This window comes from Physeter macrocephalus, chromosome 2 (assembly GCF_002837175.3).
Source record: "Physeter macrocephalus isolate SW-GA chromosome 2, ASM283717v5, whole genome shotgun sequence".
Lineage (NCBI taxonomy): Eukaryota > Metazoa > Chordata > Mammalia > Artiodactyla > Physeteridae > Physeter > Physeter macrocephalus.
This window is the reverse complement of record NC_041215.1, coordinates 58406239-58432951: the sequence shown is the minus strand read 5'-3', so window position 1 is coordinate 58432951 and position 26713 is coordinate 58406239. Positions and strand designations below refer to the sequence as shown.

The 26713-nt window shown below is 37.2% G+C and overlaps 3 protein-coding genes across 10 annotated transcripts in view; 1 reads left to right on the top strand and 2 right to left on the bottom strand.

Annotated features, from left to right (window-relative positions):
- The window catches only part of RIF1 (replication timing regulatory factor 1), a 57606-nt gene extending 56140 nt beyond the window's left edge, over positions 1 to 1466 (bottom strand). For 3 of the 5 annotated variants that reach the window (XM_055087823.1, XM_055087821.1, XM_024122213.3), the window contains exons 1-3: positions 1349 to 1428; positions 870 to 986; positions 9 to 87 (exon numbers count right to left, since the gene is read on the bottom strand). In XM_055087823.1, coding sequence (XP_054943798.1) covers positions 9 to 87; positions 870 to 973 — 183 coding nt within the window. In that variant the 5' untranslated portion in view covers positions 974 to 986; positions 1349 to 1428. The other 2 variants (XM_007114285.4, XM_007114284.4) reach the window with 2 other exon arrangements.
- A 191-nt stretch (positions 1467 to 1657) lies between these two features.
- The window catches only part of NMI (N-myc and STAT interactor), a 112828-nt gene continuing 87772 nt past the window's right edge, over positions 1658 to 26713 (top strand). The window contains exons 1-2 of the mRNA XM_028477780.2: positions 1658 to 1680; positions 9815 to 9898. The gene's annotated coding sequence lies outside the window, so the exon portion shown is untranslated. The remainder of the gene's footprint in view (positions 1681 to 9814; positions 9899 to 26713) is intronic.
- The window catches only part of TNFAIP6 (TNF alpha induced protein 6), a 31395-nt gene continuing 16411 nt past the window's right edge, over positions 11730 to 26713 (bottom strand). For 3 of the 4 annotated variants that reach the window (XM_007114288.3, XM_028477791.2, XM_028477797.2), the window contains one exon: positions 24810 to 25513. In XM_007114288.3, the coding sequence (XP_007114350.1) occupies positions 25344 to 25513 (170 nt within the window). In that variant the 3' untranslated portion in view covers positions 24810 to 25343. Of the gene's footprint in view, positions 14596 to 24809; positions 25514 to 26713 lie in introns of those variants that run through there. The other variant, XM_007114289.4, reaches the window with a different exon arrangement.

Below are 26713 nucleotides of genomic sequence, written 5' to 3'. Positions count from 1 at the left end.
ATACATACCTTTAAAACTCTGAATAGCTGAGGAAGTTTCTTCTCAATTTCTATAATGATTTCTTTTCCATCTTCTCCAGTCATACGACTTCAGAAAAGCAGAAAGAACACAAATTTATGCAAATAGCAGACACAAAAATGAACTATGAAATACCTGCATAATCTTTTTAAACATTATGTTAGAACACGGGCAAATTAATTGACCCAGTGCTTAAGATGCTTAAGAACATAAGAATATAAATGCAAAGAAACCCTCAGAATAACTTGTGCATCCACACTATACACAGGTTTTGACAGCTTCCCTATGTGAAGAGGGAACAGGAAAATCTATCCCTAGTTACAAACTTAGAAACTTACTAAATCTTTATAGTTTTGTACCAGTTGTTACCCTTTCCTTGCAATTTCCAAACTACATTTAACTCAGAAAAACATGGTCTGCATGGGGGAAAAAAACGTGGGAAGCATTTGCGATTAAAAGAGAACTCGGTTTATTGCTCTCTATTAAAAAACCAATTGTGCGTTCCCCCACTGTCCCGAAACACAGGTGGCTCACACTGAAAAACCACTACTCCAGCACGCTCCCTTCCAACCAAACTTTTCTTAACCCTTCGCTTGCAAGACACACGTGCAGGCTTCCTCATTCCAAACTTGCACCTTAAGGGCAGCAGCACCCGCAGCCGAGAACATCACCTAGCACGCGCCACCCCGGTGTCCCCGCAGCTGCCAGACTTCCAGAATACACAAACTCGCTTCGCGTGCCCCACCCGGACTACCTCCTCCCCAAGACCCGCCAGGGCGCCCCACCCAATACCCGGGCTATCTCCTAAGCCCCGCCAGGGCGCCCCACCCCATACCCCCAGCAGGCCTCACCTGGTCAGAGTCAGGTAAGCGTCGGTCTGCTCTCCATGGGAGGCGGAAGGGTCTTCCAAAGTCTCCAACAGCGGCATGAGGGGGCTGTGGCCCGGGGTCGTCATGTCGGCCACCCCCCTGAGGCCCAGACCGGAAGAGGAGACAATCCAGTGACCGATGGAAACGGCTCCGCGGCAGTCCCGCGTGAGTCCGGGCCCCAGACCCGCGCGCCCGCCCCCACCCTCCCAGAGCCACCGCGTCCAGGCCCCGGGCCCCTGGCGCACAAACCCAAGGTCCTAACCTCCGCCTGCGCGCCGCAACACGCACCCAGGCCCAGGGCCCGCTCCCGCCACCAGTTTCCCGGGCAGCTTTCAACAGAGGGAGGAGACCGGCGCGGCGGCGGGAGAAGTCCGGGGAGCGAGGCGTCCCACCGCGAGGGGGCGGAGGTTGCGCCAGGCTAACGGTTCCCCGCCGCCTAGCACTGTAACCCCGATATTCACCCCCACGTACGAAGATAGGCCTGCGTCCTCTCCGCCGCTGCCCTGCAGCACCCGGACGCGGCCAGACCTCGACTTTCCCGGCTCCGGCTGTTTACTCACGCGTGCGGCCCGCTCCCTCCTAGGCCAAGATGGCGGCGGGGGCGGGCCCCGGAGCGCGCGGGAGTAGGACAGGCCTGGCGGGAGAGGCTCGAGCCAATACAACAGGCAGCGGCGCGCCGGAGTCATCGATCACCTCCCTTCCCCACCTGCTGCCCCGCCCTGCCTTCAGGTCACCTTGCAGGTGGGGGTGTTTTGGCCCGTATTTAACCCGCGAGGGACTTGAAATTCAAAATGTAAGTGAATCGCCCAAGTTTACCAGACTAAATTTAGTGGGTCTTCAAACTGCAAGTCCAGTACTTCTTGAAGTATTAGCAACAAATCATTTAGCAACAGGAGATAACTGTACTGTGATGTTTAAGAGCTGCGTTTAGATTGGTCTAGATTCCAACCCTAGTTCCGTGTGACCTTAGCAAGTTAGTCAACCTTTTTATGCCTCAACTTCCTCCTCTGTAAAATAGGGATGATAATAGTACCTACTTCAGGTTCAGGTGAAAGCTAACTGAAAAAAGTTTGGAGAGTCCAGAGGCTCTCAAGTTTTAAGTATACATAACAATGCCCTGGGGATATTCATGATTAAACTGCTGGCTTCTGGGCCCCGCCCTTAGACATTGTGATTCCGTACATTTAGGACCTGCATTCTTTTAATTGGCCTCAGGTGTTGAAGGGTGGGACTTGGCTAACAGTTAACACTTGGAGAAACTACAGTATACCTGTTTTGTTTTTTGTTGTTTGTTTTTCAGAGAACTTTAATGCAGAAAATACACGAAAAGATTTGTATAAAATTTCTGGTGTTTTGAACGAATTGGAAATTGAGTACTCATAGGGAACAAGTTTTCCATCAGTTGTATACGTATGACTTAATTCATAACAATGAGTGCGATAACTATTTACTCTATGAAAATCTGATTATGGTTAATACGGAAAGATACAGATTGAATCTTGTCCAATTAGATTGGAGGGCACTGGACTTCTAGGCAGATAAAACCTTGCACATCGATACTCCACCTCTCAAAATGCATTTGCCGCCCATGGGCGTAACCCGCGGTGCTAATGAAGTTCGTGGCAAATGACAAGTAAAGCAAGCGAGCGATAACGAAAGTGTTAGAACCAAAATGATGCTGTTATGTTTTTTTCAGTATCTAATGTGCATGACTGAGTGAAGACGACAAAATGAACAGGAACGCTGAATAATCCCCTCCTAAATGGCCTGTAAAAGTCCTTAGAAATTGTCAGAAGAAAATAATACATACAGTATACTCTTAATGAAATAATACAGTATACCCTTAATGAAAGTCAATTCTTACCTTTTTATAGACCTCTGAGCACTTTCCACAGCACACAGAATTGTATCAACTTTAAACCAGGCATTCAAGGCCCAACAGCAGCTGGTCCTTCCACTCTGGCCTCACAGGTTCCAGGCACCTGGCTTGAGCCTCTACTTATCCACACACAGTACAACTGCTTATCCACACAGTTCCAGAATTCAGGGCTATGGTTTGCCCACCTCTGTGTTATCTGCATCTAGCAAAATGTCTGCCAAACCAAGCACTCAACACAGAACATGTATCAAATAAAAAGATGAAGGAAGAGAGGGAAGGAGACCTGCAAGTTTTTGTTTTTGTTTTTCCAGAGCCTACCTCTGGGAATTAAAAACTCAAGAAATGTTGAAAAGCTGTGTCTGGGTGAGGTGTAGAGACACTGTAGAAGTAATGGCAGACACAGCTTTTCAGTTCAGCCTGATAACAAGTTCTTTAACCTTTGGAGGGGAATTTGCTCCTCATTTTCTGGACTTTGGCAAGACAATACTTAAGAAGGTAAAGAGGTTATTAGACAATGAATGCAATACATGGACAGGTTTGCAACACTGAGATTTCAGTATAGTGGAGCTGTTGTGTTGGAAAGTGAGAGAGGATCTTGAAACCCTATTATTTTTTATGGTGGCTACGAGATAAGTGGAAAGAACATTGAGTTTGCCTTTAGACAAGTACCTCCATTCAATCCTTGTGTGCCTTACCCAGCTTTACTCTTCTTTCTAGCACTTATCACAATCTGATATTACATTGTATATCTATTTTTTATTGTCTGCCTCTCCGCACTGGAATGTAAATTCCTTGTGTATAGGGCCTTTGTTCTATTCATTTTTTTTTTCTAATTTCTCATTTATAAATAAGAGGTTGGGGTGGTCATCTTGCTCCTCTTTCAAATGTGTAGAACAGTGATCTTCCTAAAATGTTATGTAATATTTTATCATTGTCACTCCCATGCCTGAGATTCTTTAGCAGTTCCCATCAATCAGAGGATGAATTTCATAACTCTTGGCATAACATGCAAGCCTATTATTATTGGGCCACTGCTTCACCTCCAGCCTGACCCCCACTTCAGCCAGGTTCTGAACAATCTGCCAGGATCTCTAACTTTTCTATGTCTTTGAAGGTCTATGTTGTTCCTTGTGTTTAGAATATTAAGTCGATTTTTCAAGTGTGATAAATGAGTCAACTAAAATCACACCTTTTAATGAAATCCTTCCCTCATCTACTCTATCCCAAAGGAGAATTAAATGTTTCTCCCTCCATGCTGACATAGCGCTTTGTACATAGACCTGTTAAAATGAGTAGCCCATTGATTTGGTTTTATGCATCTGCAGTGACAGAGTTGAGGGTTAGCCTGAGGGAAATTAGTTCCAGCCATTATCTCAATCAGGGCCCCTTCCCTGTTCTTTAGTATTTTCTGATCTAAAGTACCAAGAGATTATAAAGTCTAGACAAATCTCATTCACCACCTAGACCCTTCTCCAGACACCCTTCCAACCAGATTGCTACTCCCAAGCTTCTCTTTCATAGGAATTCTGAAACCACCACCATGGACCTGCTCCCACTGAGCAATAAATTTGTACTACCTGACACTCAATGAATATTTTGAGTTAATTTGAGTTAATTTTGAGTTAATTCATCCATCCTTTCATATATTCACTCAACTAATATCTATCTGCTTTGCCTTTCCCAATCCTATATCTTTGTTTCTCCTCAGAACATCTCCCTCAGGATGAAAACTTTTGCAACCTCAGTCCCATATTCCTGCCTAATTTCCCCATTCTTGTCTTTAATCACACATTTTTCAACAAAGATCAAGCCTATAATCTCATATCTATCAATGACTCCTTTCTCCTACTTGCCCCAGTGGTCCTAATAATTCTTCTTACCTCATAATTCTTAGATCTGTCCAGCTAGGATCCCAGTTTATAGCCTAAACATATAATTTCAGGATTATAATATTGCCTTTTTTTAACTATTTTTACTGAGTGCTAGATGTTTTAATAGATGATCTCATTTATTCCTCACAGTGGTTCTAAGATGAAGTACTTTTCCTGGATTTACAAATAAGCAATGTGAAGTTTAAAGAGTAAACTAGGGAACTTTACTGTAGTCATGTGTAACCCAAAACTGATCTATTTAAGCTGCATTCATTCATCAACATTTAATGAGCTCTGCCCTGTGGGGTATGGTTTTCATTGGTAGATTTATTCTTGAACATTGTAAGAAAAATTCAATATAAAGAGTCCTATGAAAACTCACTATTTACTATAGTAATCATTTAGTAAAATAAAGTATCCAACTGTAATCCAAATTACTAAAGTTAATGCAGTGCACCCCGTTTTGGAGTCAAATTGGTGAGGATTGAAATACTGCTTTGCCACTGTGCAACTTAAGATCTGCCCCCAAAATGCTTAACTTTGCCGTGTCTTCATCAGTAAAATGAGAAGAAAAACACCAACCTCAAAGTCCAGTAAATGATAAATATTATTACCTAGTGCCTAGCACAAATCCTGGCACATAGTAGGTAGTTAATTGGTGTTTATTACATGAATACATGAATACATTACATTAATTGAAAAATCACATGTTGTTTTTTTTTTTTCTGAAATACATGAGCTAGTTTAATGTTTGTCATTTAAAAATTGTGGAGTATGAGGGTTCTGAGAGACATTTGAAACATTACCCAACATGATAACTATTTTACTGGATTCATTTAAAGAAAGGCAGTCTTTGAGATTGTTTTAGCTTTTTAGTCCTGTGTTGCTAAAAGATCCCATGATGGACTTTTCAACAGTTAATAGACGGTAATAGAAAATTTTTTTAAAGATTATTTCATCCCATCATTAGTTCAGATACAGTAAAATATATAGCTAATAACATACCCCATGACCATCATGAAATCTACTACCTTTGCATTCAGACGTACTCCACAAAATTATACAATTGTATTAACTAAGAGGTGCTTTTAATCCTTTAACAGACCAAAGGCTTTATCTGTACATATAGTTACATGCTTTCCAGTGAGCTGTGCAGAGTTCCTACCATTTAGGACCAAGCCAGCTCCTTTTCAGATGAGAAAATTGAACCCCTTCAAGTTAAAATGAAAAGAGAGGGGCAACATAGTATAACAGAGGCTGATTGCTAAGGTTTGAATCCTGACCCTACAACTTCTTAGCTGTGTGACTGGCAAGTCACTCAACCTCTGTGCCTCACTTTCCTTTGCTGCAAAATGAGAGTAATTGTACTTGCCTCATGGGCTTGTGAGGTATATGTAAGTTAATATCAATTCATGGAAACTGCTTAAACAATGAGTGTGTACATACTATAAATATTCAGAAAATGTTAGCCATAGAAACATTGGTTTCTCAGGTTTAAGTAAAACAGCATGTTATAAAACCATGAATACTTCCCATCCCCTCCAAAAAAAGCCACCACTTTTTCACTGAAATGGGTTTCCTAGCCCATATTAAAAGTATGAGACTACAGTCCATCAGCAATAATTTAGTGTTATATTTTTCAAAGTGTGGTTCCAAGATCATTCCATCAGAATCACCGGAAATCTTCTCTATACGCAAATATCTAGTCTATACCTCTCAGACCTACTGAATCAGAAGTTCTTAGACAAGTCCAATAATCTGCATTTTTAATATGCACCTGAATGATTCTTTTCAGTACCAAAGTCTGAGATCCCTACTGTGTTCAAGGCACAAGTTTTCTTTAACTTTTGTAGGACAGCTCTTAACTATTATTTGTAATTGGAATACAAAAATCTATTTTTGAAAAAAACCCACCCATGTATGGCAAAAATTGTTTGCCTATATTTCAAAGCAGATTCATGGAGAGAAAACAAGTCTTTAGAAGCTCAAGAGCTACAAAGATAATTGACACTGACAGCCTTGAGAAGCCAAGAGGGATAGTGACTGATTGTTATGCTTTAGGCCTTTTTGGAGAAAGAACATAATCACAAATTTAGAAAATTAATCCAGTTCAAATTCATCACCAGGGCTACTCATGGGCATGATTAAATGCTCTACTTTTCTTGATCACGGATTAAGGAAATTTTTCTTAAACTGCCTATTCTAGTAAGCTAATATACCTGAAAAATTTAAATCCTCGAAGTATACTATGGATAAAACAGAATTTTGACCTAAATTTGTAAGCTTCATTGTCAGCCCTCATATGATACTGGTAGAAATGTAAATTGGTACAATCTCTTGGAAGGACAATTTGCAGTATTTATCAAAATTACAAATTTCCAGAGTTTTTGATGTAAAAATTCCACTTCTAAGTGATTATCCTACAAATATGCTCATTCATAAACAAAATAAAGTTTGGAGACATTTCATTGCAGAATTGTTTGATTTAAAAAAAGAGAGAGATTAGAAACAACCAATGAGGACATGTTAAATAGATTATGGTACATCTATATTGTATAATACTAGTCAGCTAACTATATACTTACTAATATGTAGTGAAACCCAAAATATTTTAATGGAAAAAAATGTTTCACTAAAAGGAATCAGACATCCTTAGAGAAATGACTAACACCAGGGCTGGGGTTGAGAAAGTATAAGAAGAGCCTGGAATATCTTTTTTGTGCCAGAAAGTATACAAGTGCTTTAAAATGTTGAGAACATGTTTAAAGGACTCAGGAGCCAGCTTGAAGGGCTCCCACTGGCTGATTGTGGAACAGTGGATTATAAACCATTGAATAAAAAATGAATCCATGAGCCCATACTGATACTTAAAATATAAATAAATAAAGGGAGGAGAAGGAATGACAGAGTTAGGAAATTGCCATTTTGCAACCATGATAGTAATAATTGATTCAGACAATAATCATCAGTAAGTGTTAAAACCATTGAGCAAAAGTCTCATGGGGAGCACAGTCTCAAAGTATCTCCTCATAAGCAAATAAGAAGAGATAAATGGCAGCTTTACAGTGGAGACACCTATGAAAATCACCAAAACTTGCACAAACTAGTATCACTGAGATTCCCTGAGGTAATTCACTGGGGAAGCAACATCACTTCTATGGTGTGCCTACCAAAAATTCATGATCTGAATCTCTCCATGAGGAAAGAATCAGAAAAATCCATATTGAAGGATGTCCAATAAAAACAAAAGTCAGGGACTTCCCTGGTGGTGCAGTGGTTAAGAATCGGCCTGCCATTGCAGGGGACACGGGTTCGAGCCCTTGTCTGGGAAGATCACATATGCCGTGGAGCAACTAAGCCCGTGCGCCACAACTACTGAAGCCCCTCATGCCTAGAGCCCGTGCTCTGTCACAAGAGGAGCCACCGCAATGAGAAGCCTGCGCACCACAACGAAGAGTAGCCCCCGCTCGCTGCAACTAGAGAAAGCCCGTGTGCAGCAAGGAAGACCCAATGCAGCCAAAAATAAATTAATTAATTAAAAAAAAAAAGTCAAACAACAAACTGGTCTATATTCTTCAAATGACAAGGTCATGAGGAACAAAGGAAAGCAGAGGAACCGTTTCAGGATAAAGAAGATACAAGAGCCGTGACAACTAAATGCATGCATGACCATGGATCAGTACAATTTGGAAACAATAAATTTTGCTTTAACTCATACAACTCAATATCAAAAACACAAACAACTTGATTAAAAAATGGGCAGAAGACTTGAGAATACATTTTTCTAAAGAAGACATACAGATGGCTAACAGGCACGTGAAAACATTTTCAGCATTGAATAATTATTAGTGAAATGCAAATCAAAGCAACAATGAGATATGACTTCACACTCATCAGAATGGCTACCATCAAAAAGTCTACAGAGGTTAGCGAGGAAGTGGGGAAAAGGGTACCCTTGTATACTGTTGGTGGAAATGTAATTTGGTGTAGATACTATGGAAAACAGTATGGAGGTTTCTCAGAAAACTAAAAATAGAACTACCACGTGATCCAGTAATTCCACTTCTGGGTGCGTATCCAAAAAAACCCAAAAATACTAACTCAAAAAGATACATGCACTCCAACATTCATAGCAGTATTATTTACAATAGCCAGGATATGGAAGTAACCCAAGTGTCCATCAACAGATGAATGGATAAAGAAGATGTAGTATATAAGATGTAATATATATATACATATATATATATATACACAATGCAATATTACTTAAGTCATTAAAAAGAATGAAATTGTGCCAATTGCAATAACATGGATGGACCTAGAGGGTATTATGCTTAGTGAAATGTCAGACAGAAAGACAATACTCTATGTTATCACTTATATGAGGAATCTAAAAAATAACACAAATATATATAACAAAATAGACCCACAGATATAGAGAACAAAGTGCTTAAAGTGGTTACTAGTGGGGAGAGGGAAAAGGGTAGGGGCAAATAGGGGTATGGGATTAAGAGATACAAACTACTATGTATAAAATAAATAAGCAGCAAAGATGTACAGCACAGCATAATATAACCATTATTTTGTAATAACTTTAAATAGAGTATAATCTATAAAAATATTGAATCACTATGCTGTACACCTGAAACTAATATTATATCGTAAATCAACTATACTTCAATTAAAAAAATTTTTTTTGCTTTAAAGGAGTAGTGAAATTTGAACAAAGATATGTTACAACAAATACGTTTGATAACTGTATTGTAGTTTTGTAAGAAAATCAGAATGAGAAATTCTCACAAATTTAGGGAAAGATCTATTTTTCTGTAGCCATAGAACAAAGTCACAATCAGAACACATTCAGTTGATAAGCACAACTCATCTCCATGAACCTGCTTTTGTAAGCCAACTGATCATCATTAGCCTCTTGCGTATTACAGTCAGCTGATCAGGCATGAATTCACTCCAGAAAAGATGCCTTTGAGTACCAACCAGTCAACAATAGTCACTCAAGGAACCAACCCTTTTATGCCTCTCAAAGCCCACCCATCCTGAACTCCACGCCTCCCCAAAACCCTATGAGTCCAGTAGTTGGCTTTGCTCAGGCTCTGCCTGACCAGCATAGCTCTAGATTACTATAGTAAGCAGTAAATTTCAGCTTTGTCTTTTTATTTCAGATATCAATGGCAGTCTCATTATCCTTTGGTAATTCTGGAATTTCCACCAAGATTGTTTTAAAAACTCATTTGGCAGTATTCCAGGTAAGCTCTGGGCCAACAGGTACACTTACTGGTCCAAACTTTGCCATTAGGTCAGCTGCCAGATGAGTCAGTCTCAACCACCTGAGCTCTACTTTAATTGAATTCTCATTACTGTGTGTATTCTTTTAGCCTGGGATGTATAACCAAGTAGTTTTTTTGCATAAGATCATTATGCTTAGGTCTTTGTTCTAAGTAATTAGACCTTTTGGTTTGGAATAGAGCCATTTGGTAGTTACACTGAGAAGTTTAATAAGGTTAATAGACCTTTTGCTTTGGAGGTCTACCATTTGAAAATGTTTGCCATTAACCTGCATATTCTCCTGCTGCTTACTTTGGTTTTGTTTTGTTTTTCAGAAATTTTTAAATATTTACTTTTAGAATTCATTTAAAAACAATAATGAGCCCACTATATGTTAACATAAATATTATATTTTAATTACAACAAGATTTTATGAAAAAAATTAGAAGCATGGCATTATGTTTTACTTTTTTATCTGGTTTGATAGAAGACTGCTAAGTTCTCTGAAAGGCTTCTACCTTTAATTTATTGTGCTGTGTTGTTTTGTTGAAGAGTAGGAAGAAAATCCAGCCTGGCATAGGTATGTAGTTGGAAGAAAGAGCAGTATTTTAATAGCCTTTTCAGATAATTCTGGATATTCTCCTTTTATGTAACACCAAAACTTGACAAGCAGTAGTTTCTCAAAGATTAATTGCAATGCGGAATCTGAAATCATACCAGTGAACTTTTTATACTCTGTTACATTAAAATACTTTGGTGTATCTTGAATTTTGAATGGATCTTTTACCCATGCATGATTTTGTATTAGTATGCATTGGTCATTTGAAAAATATTGTCATTGAATAATGTGCATCTTCCAAATGTTGACACATTTCGTTATACGTTACCAAATATCACCTTTGTTAATATCACTACTAATCTCATCAGAAAGTTCTTTCTATTGTTATATACTTGGTGGAATTCCTGGGTCACAGGAAATGAGAACATTTCACTTTATAAGGCTATGACAACTTGTTTTCCAAAGTACTATTCCTAATTTACAATCCTACAAGCAATCTTATAGGAGAGCTCAACATTTTTTCCAGCATTGGATAGTTTTGAACATTGGCATAAAAGAGTAACTTGTGGTAGTCTTGATATGCATTTTTCTTTCTTTTTTAAAAAAATAAATTTATTTATTTATTTTTGGCTGCGTTGGGTCTTCGTTGCTGCGCACAGGCTTTCTCTAGTTGTGGTGAGCGGGGGCTACTATTCTTTGCAGTGCGCGGGCTTCTCGTTGTGGTGGCTTCTCTTGTTGTGGAGCATGGGCTCTAGGCGTGCAGACTTCAGTAGTTGTGGCACACGGGCTCAGTAGCTGTGGCACACGGGCTCAGTAGTTGTGGCACACGGGCTCAGTAGTTGTGGCTCACAGGCTCTAGAGTGCAGGCTCAGTAGTTGTGTGCACAGGCTTAGTTGCTCCATGGCATGTGGGACCTTCCTAGACCAGGGGTCAAACCCATATCCCCTGCATTGGCAGGCGGATTCTTAACCACTGCACCACCAGGGAAGCCCCTGCATTTTTCTGAAAATGAATTTGAGCAACTTTTCATATTTATTCTATTTTGTGAAATAGAAGTCATTTTTTTCTAACAGCTTTATTGAGATAATTTACATTCCTTACAATTTACTCATTTGAAAGGTACAATTCAGTGGTTTTAGTATATTCACAAATTTGTGCAACCATCACCAAAATCCATTTTAGAACATTTCATCACCCCCCAAAAAACTCTATACTTTTTAACTATCACCCCACTCTCCCCCAAACATTCCCCTTTCACTCCCAGACAACCACTAATTTCTGTCTCCATAGATTTGTCTATTCTGGACATTTTATTTAAATGGAATCACATAATACATAACCTTTTGTGACTGGCTTCTGGCACTTAGCATTTTGTTTTCTAGGTTCATCCATATTATATAGCATGTGTTAGTACTTCATTCCCTTTCATGGCCAAATAATATTCCATTGGATGGATATACCACATTTTGCTTATGCACTTATCAGTTGATACATATTTGAAGTTAAGTTAAAATCCTAGTGTATCAGTTACATCTCAATAAAAAAAATCCTGGTGTAGAGCTAAATTAAGGGCCATACAGGCATGCCTTGGAGATATCGCAGGTTTGGTTCCAGACACCACAGTAGAGTGAATATTGCAATAAAGCAAGTCACATGAATTTTTTGGTTTCCCAGTCCATTTAAGGTTATAATTACACTATACTGCAGTCTATTAAGTGTGCAATAGCATTATATCTTTTAAAAATGCACATCCTTAATTAAAAATCAATGCTGTTGAAAGAATGGTGCCAATAGCCTTGCTCACTGCAGGATTGCCACAAACGTTCAATTTGTAAAAAATGCAGTATCTGCAAAGCTCAATAAAGTGAAGTGCAATAAAATGAGGTATGCCTGTAATTAAAGAATTTCCTAATCTCCAGCAATACAGGCAAATTTTTGCTGTAGAATCTGAAACTCTTAAAGATACTTATTATCATGGGCTACAGATCTGTACCAACTAATTTAGTTACTTATAAGCCCTTCCGAAGAGAAAAATGTCTAAAATCATCAAGGCATGAAAGAGGAGATTTTTAAAAACTCAGCTGTGAAAATTTTTTAAATATAAAAAGAAAAAATATAAAGCGATTAATAGAAGCCTCTATTTTGAGGGTAGACTAGACAAAGATTCAATGTTGTAACTTAAACAGACTTCAGGAAACTTTCAAAAAGTATTCTGGGTTACATTCAGTATCTGGAATTAAAGAAGCCTTGTCTTCTCTTTTTTGTAGATTTAATTAAAAATAAATTAATTAACATGTAAAATTGCTAGTTTATAAAATATCTAATATGTGGCTCAACGTTTCCAGATAGCTTTAAAAAGCAAATAGGCTAGAAATCAATATATTGTATGGCTCTGTAGATGAAATACCCCAGAGTGTCTCTGTTCTCTAAGATGTCAGAGCCTACAGATAAGGATACGTGTATATATAGTGAATAGAAGGACCATTAAAGAAACTATGTACCACGCCAGCTAAGAAACAGGACAGCTATTCAAAAATCTATCCAGCGATATGGCTCCAACGTAAACAAGAGCACCCAACAATTACCAATCCTTTTTCTATTTCCCTATATTTTATATAGTTATCGCTTTGTCATTAATTCCACCGCTATATCAGAGTAAAAGATTGTCTAAAAAGCAAGAAGAAAGGCAAATTGACTTCTCATGAAAAAAGAAAGCAAAAAATTTTGTATTAAAGTAAAAATGATAGTGCCATGTTGGTCTTTTTAAAAGAAGACAAGAAAAATTTGAATGTATATAGTAAATTGTGGAGGACTTGAGAAGAAATAAACTGTATTTACCTTGGTTTAATAGAACCACTCAGGTAGTCAAAATTTCTAACAATTCATGTCTCAACTATAACTGATATTTTGAGATCATTATCAGAGGGATATTCTTTATTCTCTGTGATACAACATTGTGAAGAAAATAATCAACAGAGCAAGCCTGAACTGCTATCCTTGGAAAAGCCTGTTTGCAAGGTTGAGCCTTGACTGGCATCCAGGAACTTAAATTTCAGGAGGGTTCCCAACATCAACTGATGAGAGTGACTCACTAAACTGTTTGTACAAACAATATGGTTTCTGCTGAACCTTGCTTTTCCTTCTGGGTGTCTGGAATTTGGGTACATGCCAGACAGTGAGGCCTACGTGATTAGCCCCCAATAGAAATCCAGGGTACTGTGTCTCAAGCTTCTGTGGTTAGCAGCATTTCACACAACATTTCATAGGTGTTGTCACAGCTCATCACTAGGGAAATTAAGCATGTCCTGTATGGCTCCATTGAGAGAGGACCCTTGAAAGCTTACATCTGGTTTCCCACAGACTATGTCTAAGTGCCTTTTCCCTTTGCTGATTTTGTTCTAGATTGTCTATATCCCTTAGCCATGAATACAACTATGTGCTGAGTCCTCTCAGTCCTAGTGAGTCATTTTACCAGGGGTGGTCTTGGGTATCTCTAACCCAAACATCTATAAATGTAGTAAGTAAGATCTACTTTTAGACAAAAATATACTGCAGCTCTTATACTTGATTGGATTATAGTTCATCTAGATATGGGAATGTATACTGTATGTGGTTCTAGAAAGTACCAAAAAGATAGCTATGGTACCAGAATTCTTATGGATGAAAGATTCCACCAATATAGGCAGATTAACTTGGAGCAGAGACCATAAGATTACAGATTGATTTTTTTTTTTGCTTAATTGCATTATTTCTTTATTTATTCTGTACAAACATGAAAATGTTAGGCCATGCTCTATGGATTTTAACTCACTAAAACACCATTGCCTATAAAACCTATGTCTTAAAGAAGCAAAATAAATAAACCTCTGTGCCACTGAGTAATTACAGGCCTCAACTGATAAGTCAAAATAGCCTCAGATCTTCTACTAGGCCTTTCGGTCTAATGGTGGCACACATACTCAATCACTGTTGCTAGCAGAAACCACTCGAATTTAACTTATTGATTAACTAATTATGAATTATCATCATTTTCTCCTTCTCATGTAACCAAACACTGGTGTAGCACTCTTAAGCCAGCAACTCCATAACCCTGTGAAGGAGAATCCCGTACTTGTGTTCCTGTAATTCAAGAAGACAATCATGATCAGAACAGAATTTTTGACACTATAGTATCAAATCCTTACTCAGTATTGTTTGTTGAAGGGTTTTATGTTAAAAATATGAAAAAATATCAGGCTAATATACAAAAAACAGGCCTGTTTCTCTTATAAAATTTCTTACCAAAAGCCAAATTGTTCACATATCTGAACCATGGTTCTTTCCAGGGTGTATTAAATTGTTAGTATAAATGTGTATATATATACACGTATATATATATATATATATATATATATATATATATACGTGTATATATATATATATATTACACTAAGATTAGTAGCTTTTAGAATAATTCACTTCCTTAAAAGGATATACAAATGCAAAGATTTCTAAGGCATCCTGTAAAATTGAATAACAAACACATCAATTACCTGATGTCTTCATGTTAAAACAATTGTTGTCATAAAGCCAGACACATAGTAGAAGAGATATTACAGAAGTTAGTATACTATACTATAAACATTATGGAAATATTTTGCATATACAGAAATACAGTAACAGATTGTCATGCTAAACAGATTTCTCTGATTAAAATCATTATACAGGGACATCATTAAAACATCAAAAACAAAAATAGTAACAATAAATTGATGTAGAAGTTCAAAGATTTCACCATAGATGGGTAAAATCTGGATACCCAAATTCTGAAGATAAACACTGGGAATGATTAAGTTATAAGATCTATGAGGATAAAATCTGGCAAATCCACAATGGCCACCTGATAAGCACCCAGTAACGCCCCAAATGAACACTTGTGGAAATCTTCCATCAAACAACCCATCCACAGTCGGGATAAATTGGCCACAGAATCAAACCATTATGAGAACACTTCCAGGAACAGAGGATTTAACCAGTTCATGCCCTATCTGAAAACCAATTAACCTGGAAAAATTGTAAAGATAAGGCAAAGACTAAGATCATGCCCTAAAAGATCCTTTGAGATCACTGAATGAATTGTAGCAATTGCTTCCCTCTATCATTTATGAATGTATACTATTAATAGGACATTTGTTTCCTGGGTAGGTTAAAACATTTGCTTGTTGAAAAGCCACAGCATTCACCATGGTTAAAATATTTACCATTAGATCTTGTATTTCCTGTGTAGAACATTTCATCTTGTTTATCCAGCAGTACGGGGATACATTTAATTAGAAGTTATTCATGATTTTTAGTAACACAGGATTCTGCTTACTCCAAAACCTTATTGTCTGTATCACTGACAATCCTCTGGAAAAATATAAAGGACCTTGACACAACTGAAAAGTTACGTGTATTGGAGATCCTAAACTGACATTCTCCAGAGACCCTCCAGAAATTGATGGTTCCTGAAAGTGGACTGCTGATTCAAGATATTAAGAATAAGCTGGTAACTACACACTGAAATGTGTTTTCACAAGACCATTGGGGGAGTTCCCTGGTGGCCTAGCAGTTAGGATTTCGGGCTTTCACTGCTGTGGCCCAGGTTCAGTCCCTGGTTGGGGAACTGAGATCCTGTGAGCCACATGGCTAAAAAATAATAATAATAATAATTCCCCAAACCGCTGGGACAATATTCTTCTACAGAACACACTCTTTCTTAAGTACTTTTATATAATTATGTTTTTTATTCTTTAGTGATTTAAAGTTGTGTACTTTTGACTCAGTCTATTATGTTACCCTAACCAATAATAATGATGTGCTTATATGTGAGCTTTACCAAAAACAGTCACCACCTCTCCTCAATAAAGCTGGAAAAGAATAAAATTAAATGAATAAATAAATATTTTTTTTAATGCTGGAAAAGAAAAAAATTAAAAATTAAAACTATCACTTTTCTAATTCTGTAACTGAGCTCTCCTAAGCTTGGCTAATACAGCCAGTTTGAAAAATAATTGAAGGTATGTTACATAATAAAACTATAATAATTTATATTATAGATTATAAAATATATTTTATATATCAATAATTATATTAAAGTAATAACTATATATCAGTTAACAATATTTAAGATAGTATATTATATAAAATTATATTACTGTATTATCTATAATATATAAATGAAGAAAAATATTCTTTTGCTGCAAGAGAGGGATATAACTATTCTTGGGCTGTAGCAGTAACTGTTTCTCATCACTACACCCAAAGACAGTATATAACTTCAAGATTGATTGTACCTTTTGGGCACCTCCTGGATTCGTTTTCCTATGTGAAAATCAGTCTCTTTAGTGTGACCCAGAACCAAGTCTGTACAAGTGTTCTGTAGGGCTTTTTGTGAGATCATTCCATGAGTTTAACTCCCCAACACTCTCAATGAACTACATTTCTTAAAAAAGAGTCTGAAAGATAAAACCATTTGTAGCAAAAGATTCCCCCAAATATTTTCCCCCCACCCACAAGCACAACTTGAGATGGTGATTAAAAATTTGTCCCTTCACACTGGCTGAGCCCTACAGGCAATAGAATAGCATAGCCTTAATTTTTTTTGGTCAGCCAAGGAGGGAGTCTGTGCCATTACTAAGACTTCTCATACAGGGAATAACACTTTGGGTGAGATAAAACAATCTATAGCCAAGTTAAAAGAAAAAACAAACTGACTAAGGTAGACTCAGGGAGTTGTTAGGCCTTGTTTTATTCCTCAGGCTTGTAAAATCTTGGTTCACGGTTATGGAGTATCTTCCTTTCCCTTTTATTACCAATATTACAGGTACTTATAGTTTTACTTGGTTGTCTCACTGTTGTTCAGCGTCTGTTGTCCAAACTTTAAAATGATTCCACACAGCCACTGGGCTAACAGTGATTCAACAAATGATTCAAAGACAAAAACAAGATAAAATCACAATGATGAATGTGCAAATTGAAAATCATATCTCCGTAAAGGGAACCTCGATATTCAAGCACCATGAACAACAATGGTGAAAATCTGGACTTTTGGTCCTTCTTTCAGCTTTGGCTGAATGAGAACGAAAAGAGAAGACAGAAGAAAGGAGTCCCCACAAATGCAGGAAAACACTGCTTACTCGGAAGCCATGATACTAAGTAACCATCAGAACTGGTCTTAAACCTGTTCGATTGATCAGCTACTCACCTCAGTGAGCGCCAAACTAATCAATGTCAGGTCCTCACTTCTGACAGTCAACCAGCCAGGTATGAACTCAGTCCAGTAAACATGACTTAGAGCGCCAGTCAACAGCAGCCTCGCTAAGTCACCACACTTCAATTGCTGACGTTTATCCACGTACTCTTCTGAAAGCCTGCCAATCCCAAACATCCTATAAAAAAATCTCTTTCTGTAGTAAGCAAGAAATTCAACGCTATTATATCGAGTGTTGGTCGTATCATCATTGGACAAATATCACGCTGTTTTAAAGGATTTTAGAGTAAAACATGTGATGTCTGCTATTTAACTTCAGATGGTTCAGTGTATTTGTTTATATCAGAGACAGAGAGGTAAAGCAAATGTGGTGAAAATATTAACAATATTTTGTGAGTACATCTAGGTGAGCATTCATTATAGTAGCCTGTAACTCTTCTGTAAGTGTTACCGAGTCCAACCTCGCCCTGCTGCTGCCCAACAGGCCAATGAGTCGGAGACGAGGTGTTGAGGCAAGGAAGACGACTTTGTTCGGAAAGCCGGCAGACTGACAAGATGGCAGACTAGTGTCTCCTATAAACCATCCTATCGGGGTCTGGATGCCAGTTTCTTTTATAGAATCAGAGAGGGAGAGGTGGTGAGGAAGTGAAGTAAAAAGGCAGAATAGAGAGGGAGAGGTGGTGGGAAAGTAAAATAAAAAGGGTCATCATTCTTAGAAAACATCTCCTGGAATGACCAGCCTAGGTGAGGGGATGTGTTAATTTCTTCTTTTTAGCAGCCATTCACAGGTCGGCAGGGTCAGATTTTCTCCCTGGGAGCTGAACAGAGGCACTTTAGTTTAACATTGAGGCAGAGGGGCAGGGTTCCCTGAGGCAGGCCATTATGTATGATTATAATAACAAAAGCAATGAAAGCAAAGGTTAAAGTAAAAGAAACAGACCAAACATGGAGTCCAATTTAGCTCTTCCCTGTTATTTAAGTTTAATTTTTCAAAATTAAAAAATGTAAACAAGAGCAGTGACATCAGCAAAATGGTGGAATAGGAAATTCCAGGCCTTTGTTCCCCATGGAGACACTGACTTAACAACAATATAGGTGCCAAATTGCCTTTATGAGAATTCCAGAAACCAGGTAAAAGGTTGCAACATGCCAAGTGAATGCAAAGCCAAGAAGAGACATAAAGAAGCAGGTAGGGAAGTTCTTATTTGCCTGTCCTAGCTCCTCCCCACCCCCCACCCCCCTCACCCCCAGTAAAGCACGAGGCACTCCCAACTCTCAGTTTCTCCCTTGGGAGGGAAACAGAAAAATGGAATGTGCATCCAATGTTCTGGCTTTTCAGAGGGCTGCCCAAGGGACTGGTTTCTGTCTTGCCTGACTCAGTGTGCTGATGGGAAAAGAATGGATGTGTACTTTGAATACCAGGTTGGGGGCAGCTGAGAACAATGGCCAGCACAATAGCTTGTTACACTAGAGAGACTGCAGTACTGCAGACAGACACTAGGGAGAGAAGGAGATTATGGGCTTCTGAGAAGCAGCAGAGGCAAACCTCTTTAACTGGGAAATCACTTGCACAAGTCCAGAGAAGATGCATATCCAGAAGAGGTTTGAGAGGTTCCCAAATCTCTAGCTAAGCTGATTCGTTTTTCAGATGCCCAGATCTCAACAGATGAGCACAAGGCATACAAAGAAACAGGGAAACATGGCCAAATCAAAGGAAAAACGAGAATAGCCAAAACAATTTTGAAAAATAAGCAGAAATTTGTAAAACTTTCTGATTTCAAAACTTATTATAAAGCTTCATGGGACTTCCCTGGTGGTGCAGTGGCTAAGACTCCACACTCCCAATGCAGGGGGCCCAAGTTCAATCCCTGGTCAGGGAACTAGATCCCACATGCCACAACTAAGAGTTCGCACGCTGCAACTAAAGATCACGCATGCCGCAACAAAGAGCCTGCATGCCACAACTAAGACCCAGGACAGCCAAATAAATAAATAAATATTTTTTTAAAAAATGAAGCTTCAGTAACCAAGTGAATGTGGTATTGGTATAAAGATAGACCTATAGATCAATGGAACAGAGTCCAAAAATAGACCTACCCATGTACAGTCAATTGAATTTCCACAAAGATGCCTATGCAATTCAGTGGGAGAAGGGATACTATTTTAAAGAGTGATGCTAGAACAATTGGATATCCATATGCAAAAGAAAGAAAGAAAAAAGGAAGGAAGGAAGGAAGGAAGAAAGACCATTACCTTATACCATTTAGAAAATTAGCTCATATTAACTGACCTAAAGGTCAAAATAAAACCTATGAAATTTCTGGAAGAAAATATAGGAGAAAATATTAGTAACTATGGAGTAAGCAAATATTTCCTAAATAGGACTTAAAAAACATAAACTATAAAGGGAAAATGATACATTAGACTTCGTTAAAATATAAAACTTTTCTCTTCCAAAAATACTGTTAAGAGAATGAAAGAACAGACTGATAGAAATATTTGCAAAACATACACCAAAGGACTTATATCCAGAACAAAGAACTCTTAAAACTCAATAATAAAAAATACAAACAAATAAAATTTTTTAATGGGGAAAAGAATTGGGCACTTCACAAAAAAAGGTATATGGATGGCAAATAAACACATGAAAAGGTGCTCAACATTGTTAGCCATTAGGGAAATGCAAATTAATACCACTCGATATTTGCTAGAATAGCTAAAATTTTAAAAAAAGAAAGAAAGAAAGAAAAAAACCCCACCACACCAACTTTGTTTGTTTGTTTGTTTTAATATTTATTTATTTGGCTGCATCAGGTCTTAGTTGTGGCATGTGGGATCTAGTTCCCTGACCAGGGATCAAACCCAGGCCCCCTGCATTGGGAGTGTGGAGTCTTAGCCACTGGACCACCAGGGAAGTCCCACCACACCAAGTTTTGATGATGATGTGACCAGCTAGAATTTTATTCATTGCTGGTGGGAATGCAAAATGGTAGACATTTTAGAAAACAGTAGGTAGATTCTTAAAAAGTTAAATGTAAATTTACCATACAACCCTGGAATTTCAGTCCTAAGTATTTACCTAAGAGAAATGAAAATATCTGTCAACATGAAAACTTGTATATGAATGTTCATAACAGCTTCATTCATAGTAGCCAAAAACTGGAAAAAGCACATGTCCATCAACTGGTGAATACCAACAAATTGTGGTATGCAGTGGAACAGTACTCAGCAGTAAAAAGGAATGATACAAACAACAACATGAAATAATCTCAAAAGCATTGTGCTAAATGAAAGAAGCCAGGCACAAAAGACTACATACTCTGTGATTCCATTTCATTGAAATTCTAGGAAAGACAGAACTGTAGTGACAAAAAGAAAAAAACTCAGTTATTGTCAGGGGCCAAGGGATGGCAGGAGAGGATTGACTACAAAGAGGCACAAGGTCACAATTTTAAAAGATAGACATATTCTATATCATGTTTATGGTGGTGGTTATATGAGTATATATTTATCAAGGATTATTGAATTATACACATAAATTTGATGAATTATATTTTATGTATAATATAAATAAAATTAAGATAGAGAGGAGTGTGTATAATATGCTACAAAAAAAGTGGAGTGGGGAAGGGAAAAAATATGCATTTACATACACTGTCTTTTTTTTGTGTTTGTTTTTTGTTTTTTGTTTTTGTTTTTGTTTTTGTTTTGTGGTACGTGGGCCTCTCACTGTTGTGGCCTCTCCCGTTGCGGAGCACAGGCTCCAGACGCGCAGGCTCAGCGGCCATGGCTCACGGGCCTAGTTGCTCCGCGGCATGTGGGATCTTCCCGGACCGGGGCACGAACCCGTGTCCCCTGCATCGGCAGGCGGACTCTCAACCACTGTGCCACCAGAGAAGCCCCATACACTGTCTTTTGAAGGATATTGAAGACACTGGAAATAGCTCTTGAGGACCAGAAATGGGTAGATGGAGAAACAGGATAGGAGAAAGAATATTCATAATACATCATCTGTAAATTCTTAAGTTTTGTTAATATGAGCAGATAAACTAGCCCAAAATTAAATTAAATTGAAAGCAAAAAGAGAAAAAGAAAAATCTTAGTTGACTAGATGAAGAGCTGTATTAAGTAGATGATCAACTGTGCTGAAGATACTGCTGTTTAGGCAGAGCATACATGTTGCTTTTCCCCATAGCAGTAACACTTTGGCTGGAACACTGATGTTTATCTAGCACTGCATTGTCCTCTATAGCACTTTTAAACTTGATTACCTGTAACTTTTAAATTGAAAAAGAAAAAACAAAAAACAACCAACTCGTTACAATTCTAATCATTTTTACCTTCTAACCTTGCTCTTTCTGGTTATGCAAGAAACAGCTCAAATACTGGAGCAATTTTTCCTACTTCTGCCTACAATATGTGAATAAACTGTTGATGAGGCATACTTATCAGGTATATAAACATACCTGTAAGTGATTCCTATTCACTGTAGCAGGGATAGAACTTCAAAAAGCAATAAGAAAATTAGTTTTCGTACTGTATTGTACATGTAATTTTATTTTAAATGAATGTCTTGATTCAGTTAAATCTAATACCATGTAACTTTTCTTTTGACATCATGAGAACTACTGTGAGGGTACTAATGCTTAGGCAAGTAATAGTCCTATTTATAATTGTTTGACAGTCAAATAAGTGCTCAAAAACTGTTTTATATTTTATGAATGCTGCTAAGGATGTGGCTTTCCCAGTGGAGGCCCAAGAGCCTGTGTTTTTAGGGAGTTTACTTTTATATATTGAGGTTTTGTGGGATGTGATTTCTTCTTGTGGTTTTCTTTGCTGGGCATTTGTTCAGAAGGAAATTAAATAGCTGTGGATATATATTTTAGACATTTAAAAACAGCACAAGACATGAAAACAACTTGCCTTCAAAATAATTTTTTTTTGAGGGGAATGAGTTGTAAAACATATTCTGAAAAAACTTCCTTTCCAAAAAAATCTGAACTCAAATGTTATATTAAATAAAATATTGAATATGTACGTATGTACATGTATAAACATTAGTCAATTTGTTTTATTTTCAGAGAATGATATTGACATCAAGATCACATTCAATTGAAAGTAAGTAAAACTTAAAAAAAAGGAACCTCCCAAACCCACACATAAACATGACATAGAAAAAAAAAAATAGAGAAAAAAACCTACAGATACATCTAAGCAGGTATTAAACTGAAAACATTCAAATGAAGTGGAATTGCTAGAGCATAAAGAATACTAGAGTAGACATGCAAAAGATGCTAAATTGAATAAAGAAAATCAAGTTTTATAAAATGTTCTACAAGGTCACTTTTTTTACTAAAATTATTATTAAAAATTATATATATATTATAATTCTTCCTTTCCAAGTATTTTTATAGATCTTAGAATATGATCATAATGTATCCTAAATCTCAGTAGGAAGGCTTGTAAATAATTCAGTCAAATCTCTAGAAGTCATTATAACCCATCTCTGATCCTGTGTGTAATATTCTCATATAATACTCTCACTACACCATTGAGATATAGGGGAATCTGGGTCAGTGGTAATAGATAACATTTAACATCATTCTAAATATTTCATACATCTGAATATTATTTTCAGGAAAATCTTAGAGGATTTATATTCATTATCATCAATAATAATACCTTATATCCTAGAGTGCATTGTAATTTTCAAGTTAACACACATTTTTCAATTTACTATTTAAATTCCATTATCAAAATTTCCAAAGGAAAAAAAAAGTTAATTCTGATAAAGACCAAAAAGCCTGTGGAGGGAATATAGTCAATAATATTGTAATAACTTTGTATGGTGACAGGCGGTAACTAGACTTAAAATGGTGATCATTTTGTAATGTATAAAAATATCAAATCACAATATTGTACACCTGAAACTAATATAATATTGTAAGTCAATTACACTTCAATTTTTAAAAACTGGGGGAAAAAAGACCAAAAAGACTATGGGTGGGAGGAAAAGAGTAAAAAAAAAAAGTGGAAAAAAAAATTCATGATCAAGGAAGTAAAAAAAGTTTACATGTAGGCAGGAAAACATATGAACAGAGAAATGTTATACTAGCCTTAAATAATATTCACCTAAATTAATTTCTCTGAGTTTAGAAAATAGCTATCTTCTGTTTACAGCTTCTTCTTGTTTATGCTTTATCATCTAGAATTAGACTTTTATTCCTAAGTCTAACCCTGCGTGAAACTGATTAAAAGGTGTATTACCTTTATATCACTGCTCCCCCCAAATTGTGACATACATAGTAGCTTAAAACAACATGAATTTATTATCTTACAGTTCTGTAGTTCAGAAGTCCAATGGGACTCTTTGAGCTAAAATCAATGAGTCAGCAGGGATGCATTCTGTCTGGAAGTTCTAAGGGAGAATCTCTTTGCCTTTTCCAGCTTCCAAAAGCCACCCACAATCCTTGGCTCATGGCACCTTTCCTCCATCTTCAAAGCCATCAGTGTTGCATCTTTCTGACTTTGCTTCTCTTGTCACATCTTCTTTCATACTATGATTTGACAATTCTTTGAGCCCACCACTTTTTTACTGTCCCTCATTTCCTTACTGTCCTCTCTTCACCCCTTATCAAACTAAATTCCTTGGGTTATCATTGCAATCCCTTCTTACCCATATCCTCTACTCCCTTGCCCCTGTCTTATTATACTCACTTGGCAAAACTGACCCTGCTGACTCCTGCTTTCTCACTAATCTGTCTTTGTCCCGTGTAGCTGAACATGGCCAGAGGAAAAGAGACTCGCTGACCAATCTCCTGTTAAAGTCCATACCACAAAGGTCAAGTGGACCCTTAATGCTGCTGGTTAATGACCTGCTATTTTTCTAGTCCATTCACTTTCTCGCTTCCCTAGAGGATGCCTTTGTCGGCTGAGTGAGTAGTGCAGCCCACCAGCCAACCAGCCCACCACCCCCCATTAGTGTCATAAAGTCCAGCTTATCTCCCTCAAAAACATTTTTTTATTTTAATTAATCTCTGACTCAGTAATTCTACCTCTAGGACCCTATCCCAAATAATTAGAGAGCTGTACAAATACATATATGTCCAAGGATGTTTATTGAAACAATATTTATGAAAACTACCTATAATTCCCACAATAGAGACAGGCTTACATAAAGTATGGAACAATCATAGCATGGACAGTTTACAGAATACTGTAAATGAAATCATGTTCAAAATTATGTTTTTGTAGAATACTCAATGATAGGGGAAAATGTGTACACCGTAAAGTTCAACGGTAAAAAATCCAAGATATCAAATTGTACATAGAGCAGCATTCCAAAATTTGAAATACAAATACATATAGATACATATATACATATACCACAAATCAAAAAATGACTAAAAGAAAATACATGAATGTTAATGCTTGTTATTTTTATGCAATGGGATTATGGGAGATTTTATTCTCTCATTTAAAGTTTTCTGTATTTTCCAATTTTCCCCAAATTATCAGGTATTGCTTTCACATTTAGAAAAATAATAAATAAATGTTAATAATAATAATAATATAAAAGTGAGATCAAAGGGGCTCCAAAAGATAGAAACATAAATGCGGAATGTCTTTCTTTGCTTTATAAATGGCTAAATCTTCCAGCTAAAAAGTTTTTATTTCCAGGAGAAGTAGTACTTGTATTCTTTCCTTGACTGGATTTGGATAGAGGATCCACTGCAACATATTTGATTTGGAAACCTCCTGCTGTCACTGAAGCATCACTTAGAAACTTCAGGGTCATGACATTTCCTGGGGAGGAGGAGGATGCAAAAGAACCAAGATGTTACTCTCCTTCAATTTGGCTGACAATTCAAAGACTCATTCTCATAGGAGAATATAAAAATTCAAGAACAAGACTCCCAGAATTCAGAACTAGATTCTCAAGCTGTAGAGTCTGTAGTTTCACTGCCAACTGGGACCAGGACTGTCATATTTTTTCCTGTGGCTCTCCAATCTGTCCTACAGGAAATTTTGTCTATTCTGTTTTCAAAGGTATTCTTTGTAGAAGGTACATCCATAGAATTACAGGAGAATGGCAGGCAGTTCAAACCATTAAAATATGGATGGATTATTTACTAAATGATGGCAACAAGCCTTGCATTTGTTAAAAAAAAAAAAGCCCACAAAGCTAGATCCCTTTACACAAAGCACCTAACTACATTTTACCTGCATTAAAGACCAAAATGTACCAAAAACAAAAAGGAAAAATGTTATTGTATAAAATAAATATAGGAGTATTTTTCTTTTTCAGGAGGGAAAGACCTTCTTAATCCAGATCACAAATCCAGAATTCATTACAAAAACCCCATATATATACGATGAAAGGCACAGCTTTAAGTGCCTTTCATCTTATTTTCCAAAGCAACACTATGAGGTGGATACTATTAAAATAGTCATTTTTTATAGATGAAATTGAGGCACAGAAAACCTGAGTAGCTTGCCCAAGGCCACAGGCTTATAAGTGGCAGAACCAGGTTTGAGTTCAGAGTTCATGCTGTGGTCCACTGTACTTTTCTCAAACTTGAAAGAGTTGTTTAAATTTAAAAAAAAAAAAAATTTTTTTTTTCAGATTACTCAACTGGTTAAAATACAAATTGGCAGTGTAGGGCTAGTGCTAATTTGGTGACATCTATCCACATCTAAGTGCACATCACCTATGACACCAAAATTTCACTTCTAGAAATTTACTTTTTAAAAATAAAATAGCACTACAAAACAGAGGTTTAAAAATGTCTAGTGAAATGGAGAACAGTATGGAGGTTCCTTAAAAAACTACAAATAGAACTACCATACGACCCCGCAATCCCACTACTGGGCATATACCCTGAGAAAACCATAATTCAAAAAGAGTCATGTACCAAAATGTTCATTGCAGCTCTATTTACAATAGCCAGGACATGGAAGCAACCTAAGTGTCCATCAACAGATGAATGGATAAAGAAGATGTGG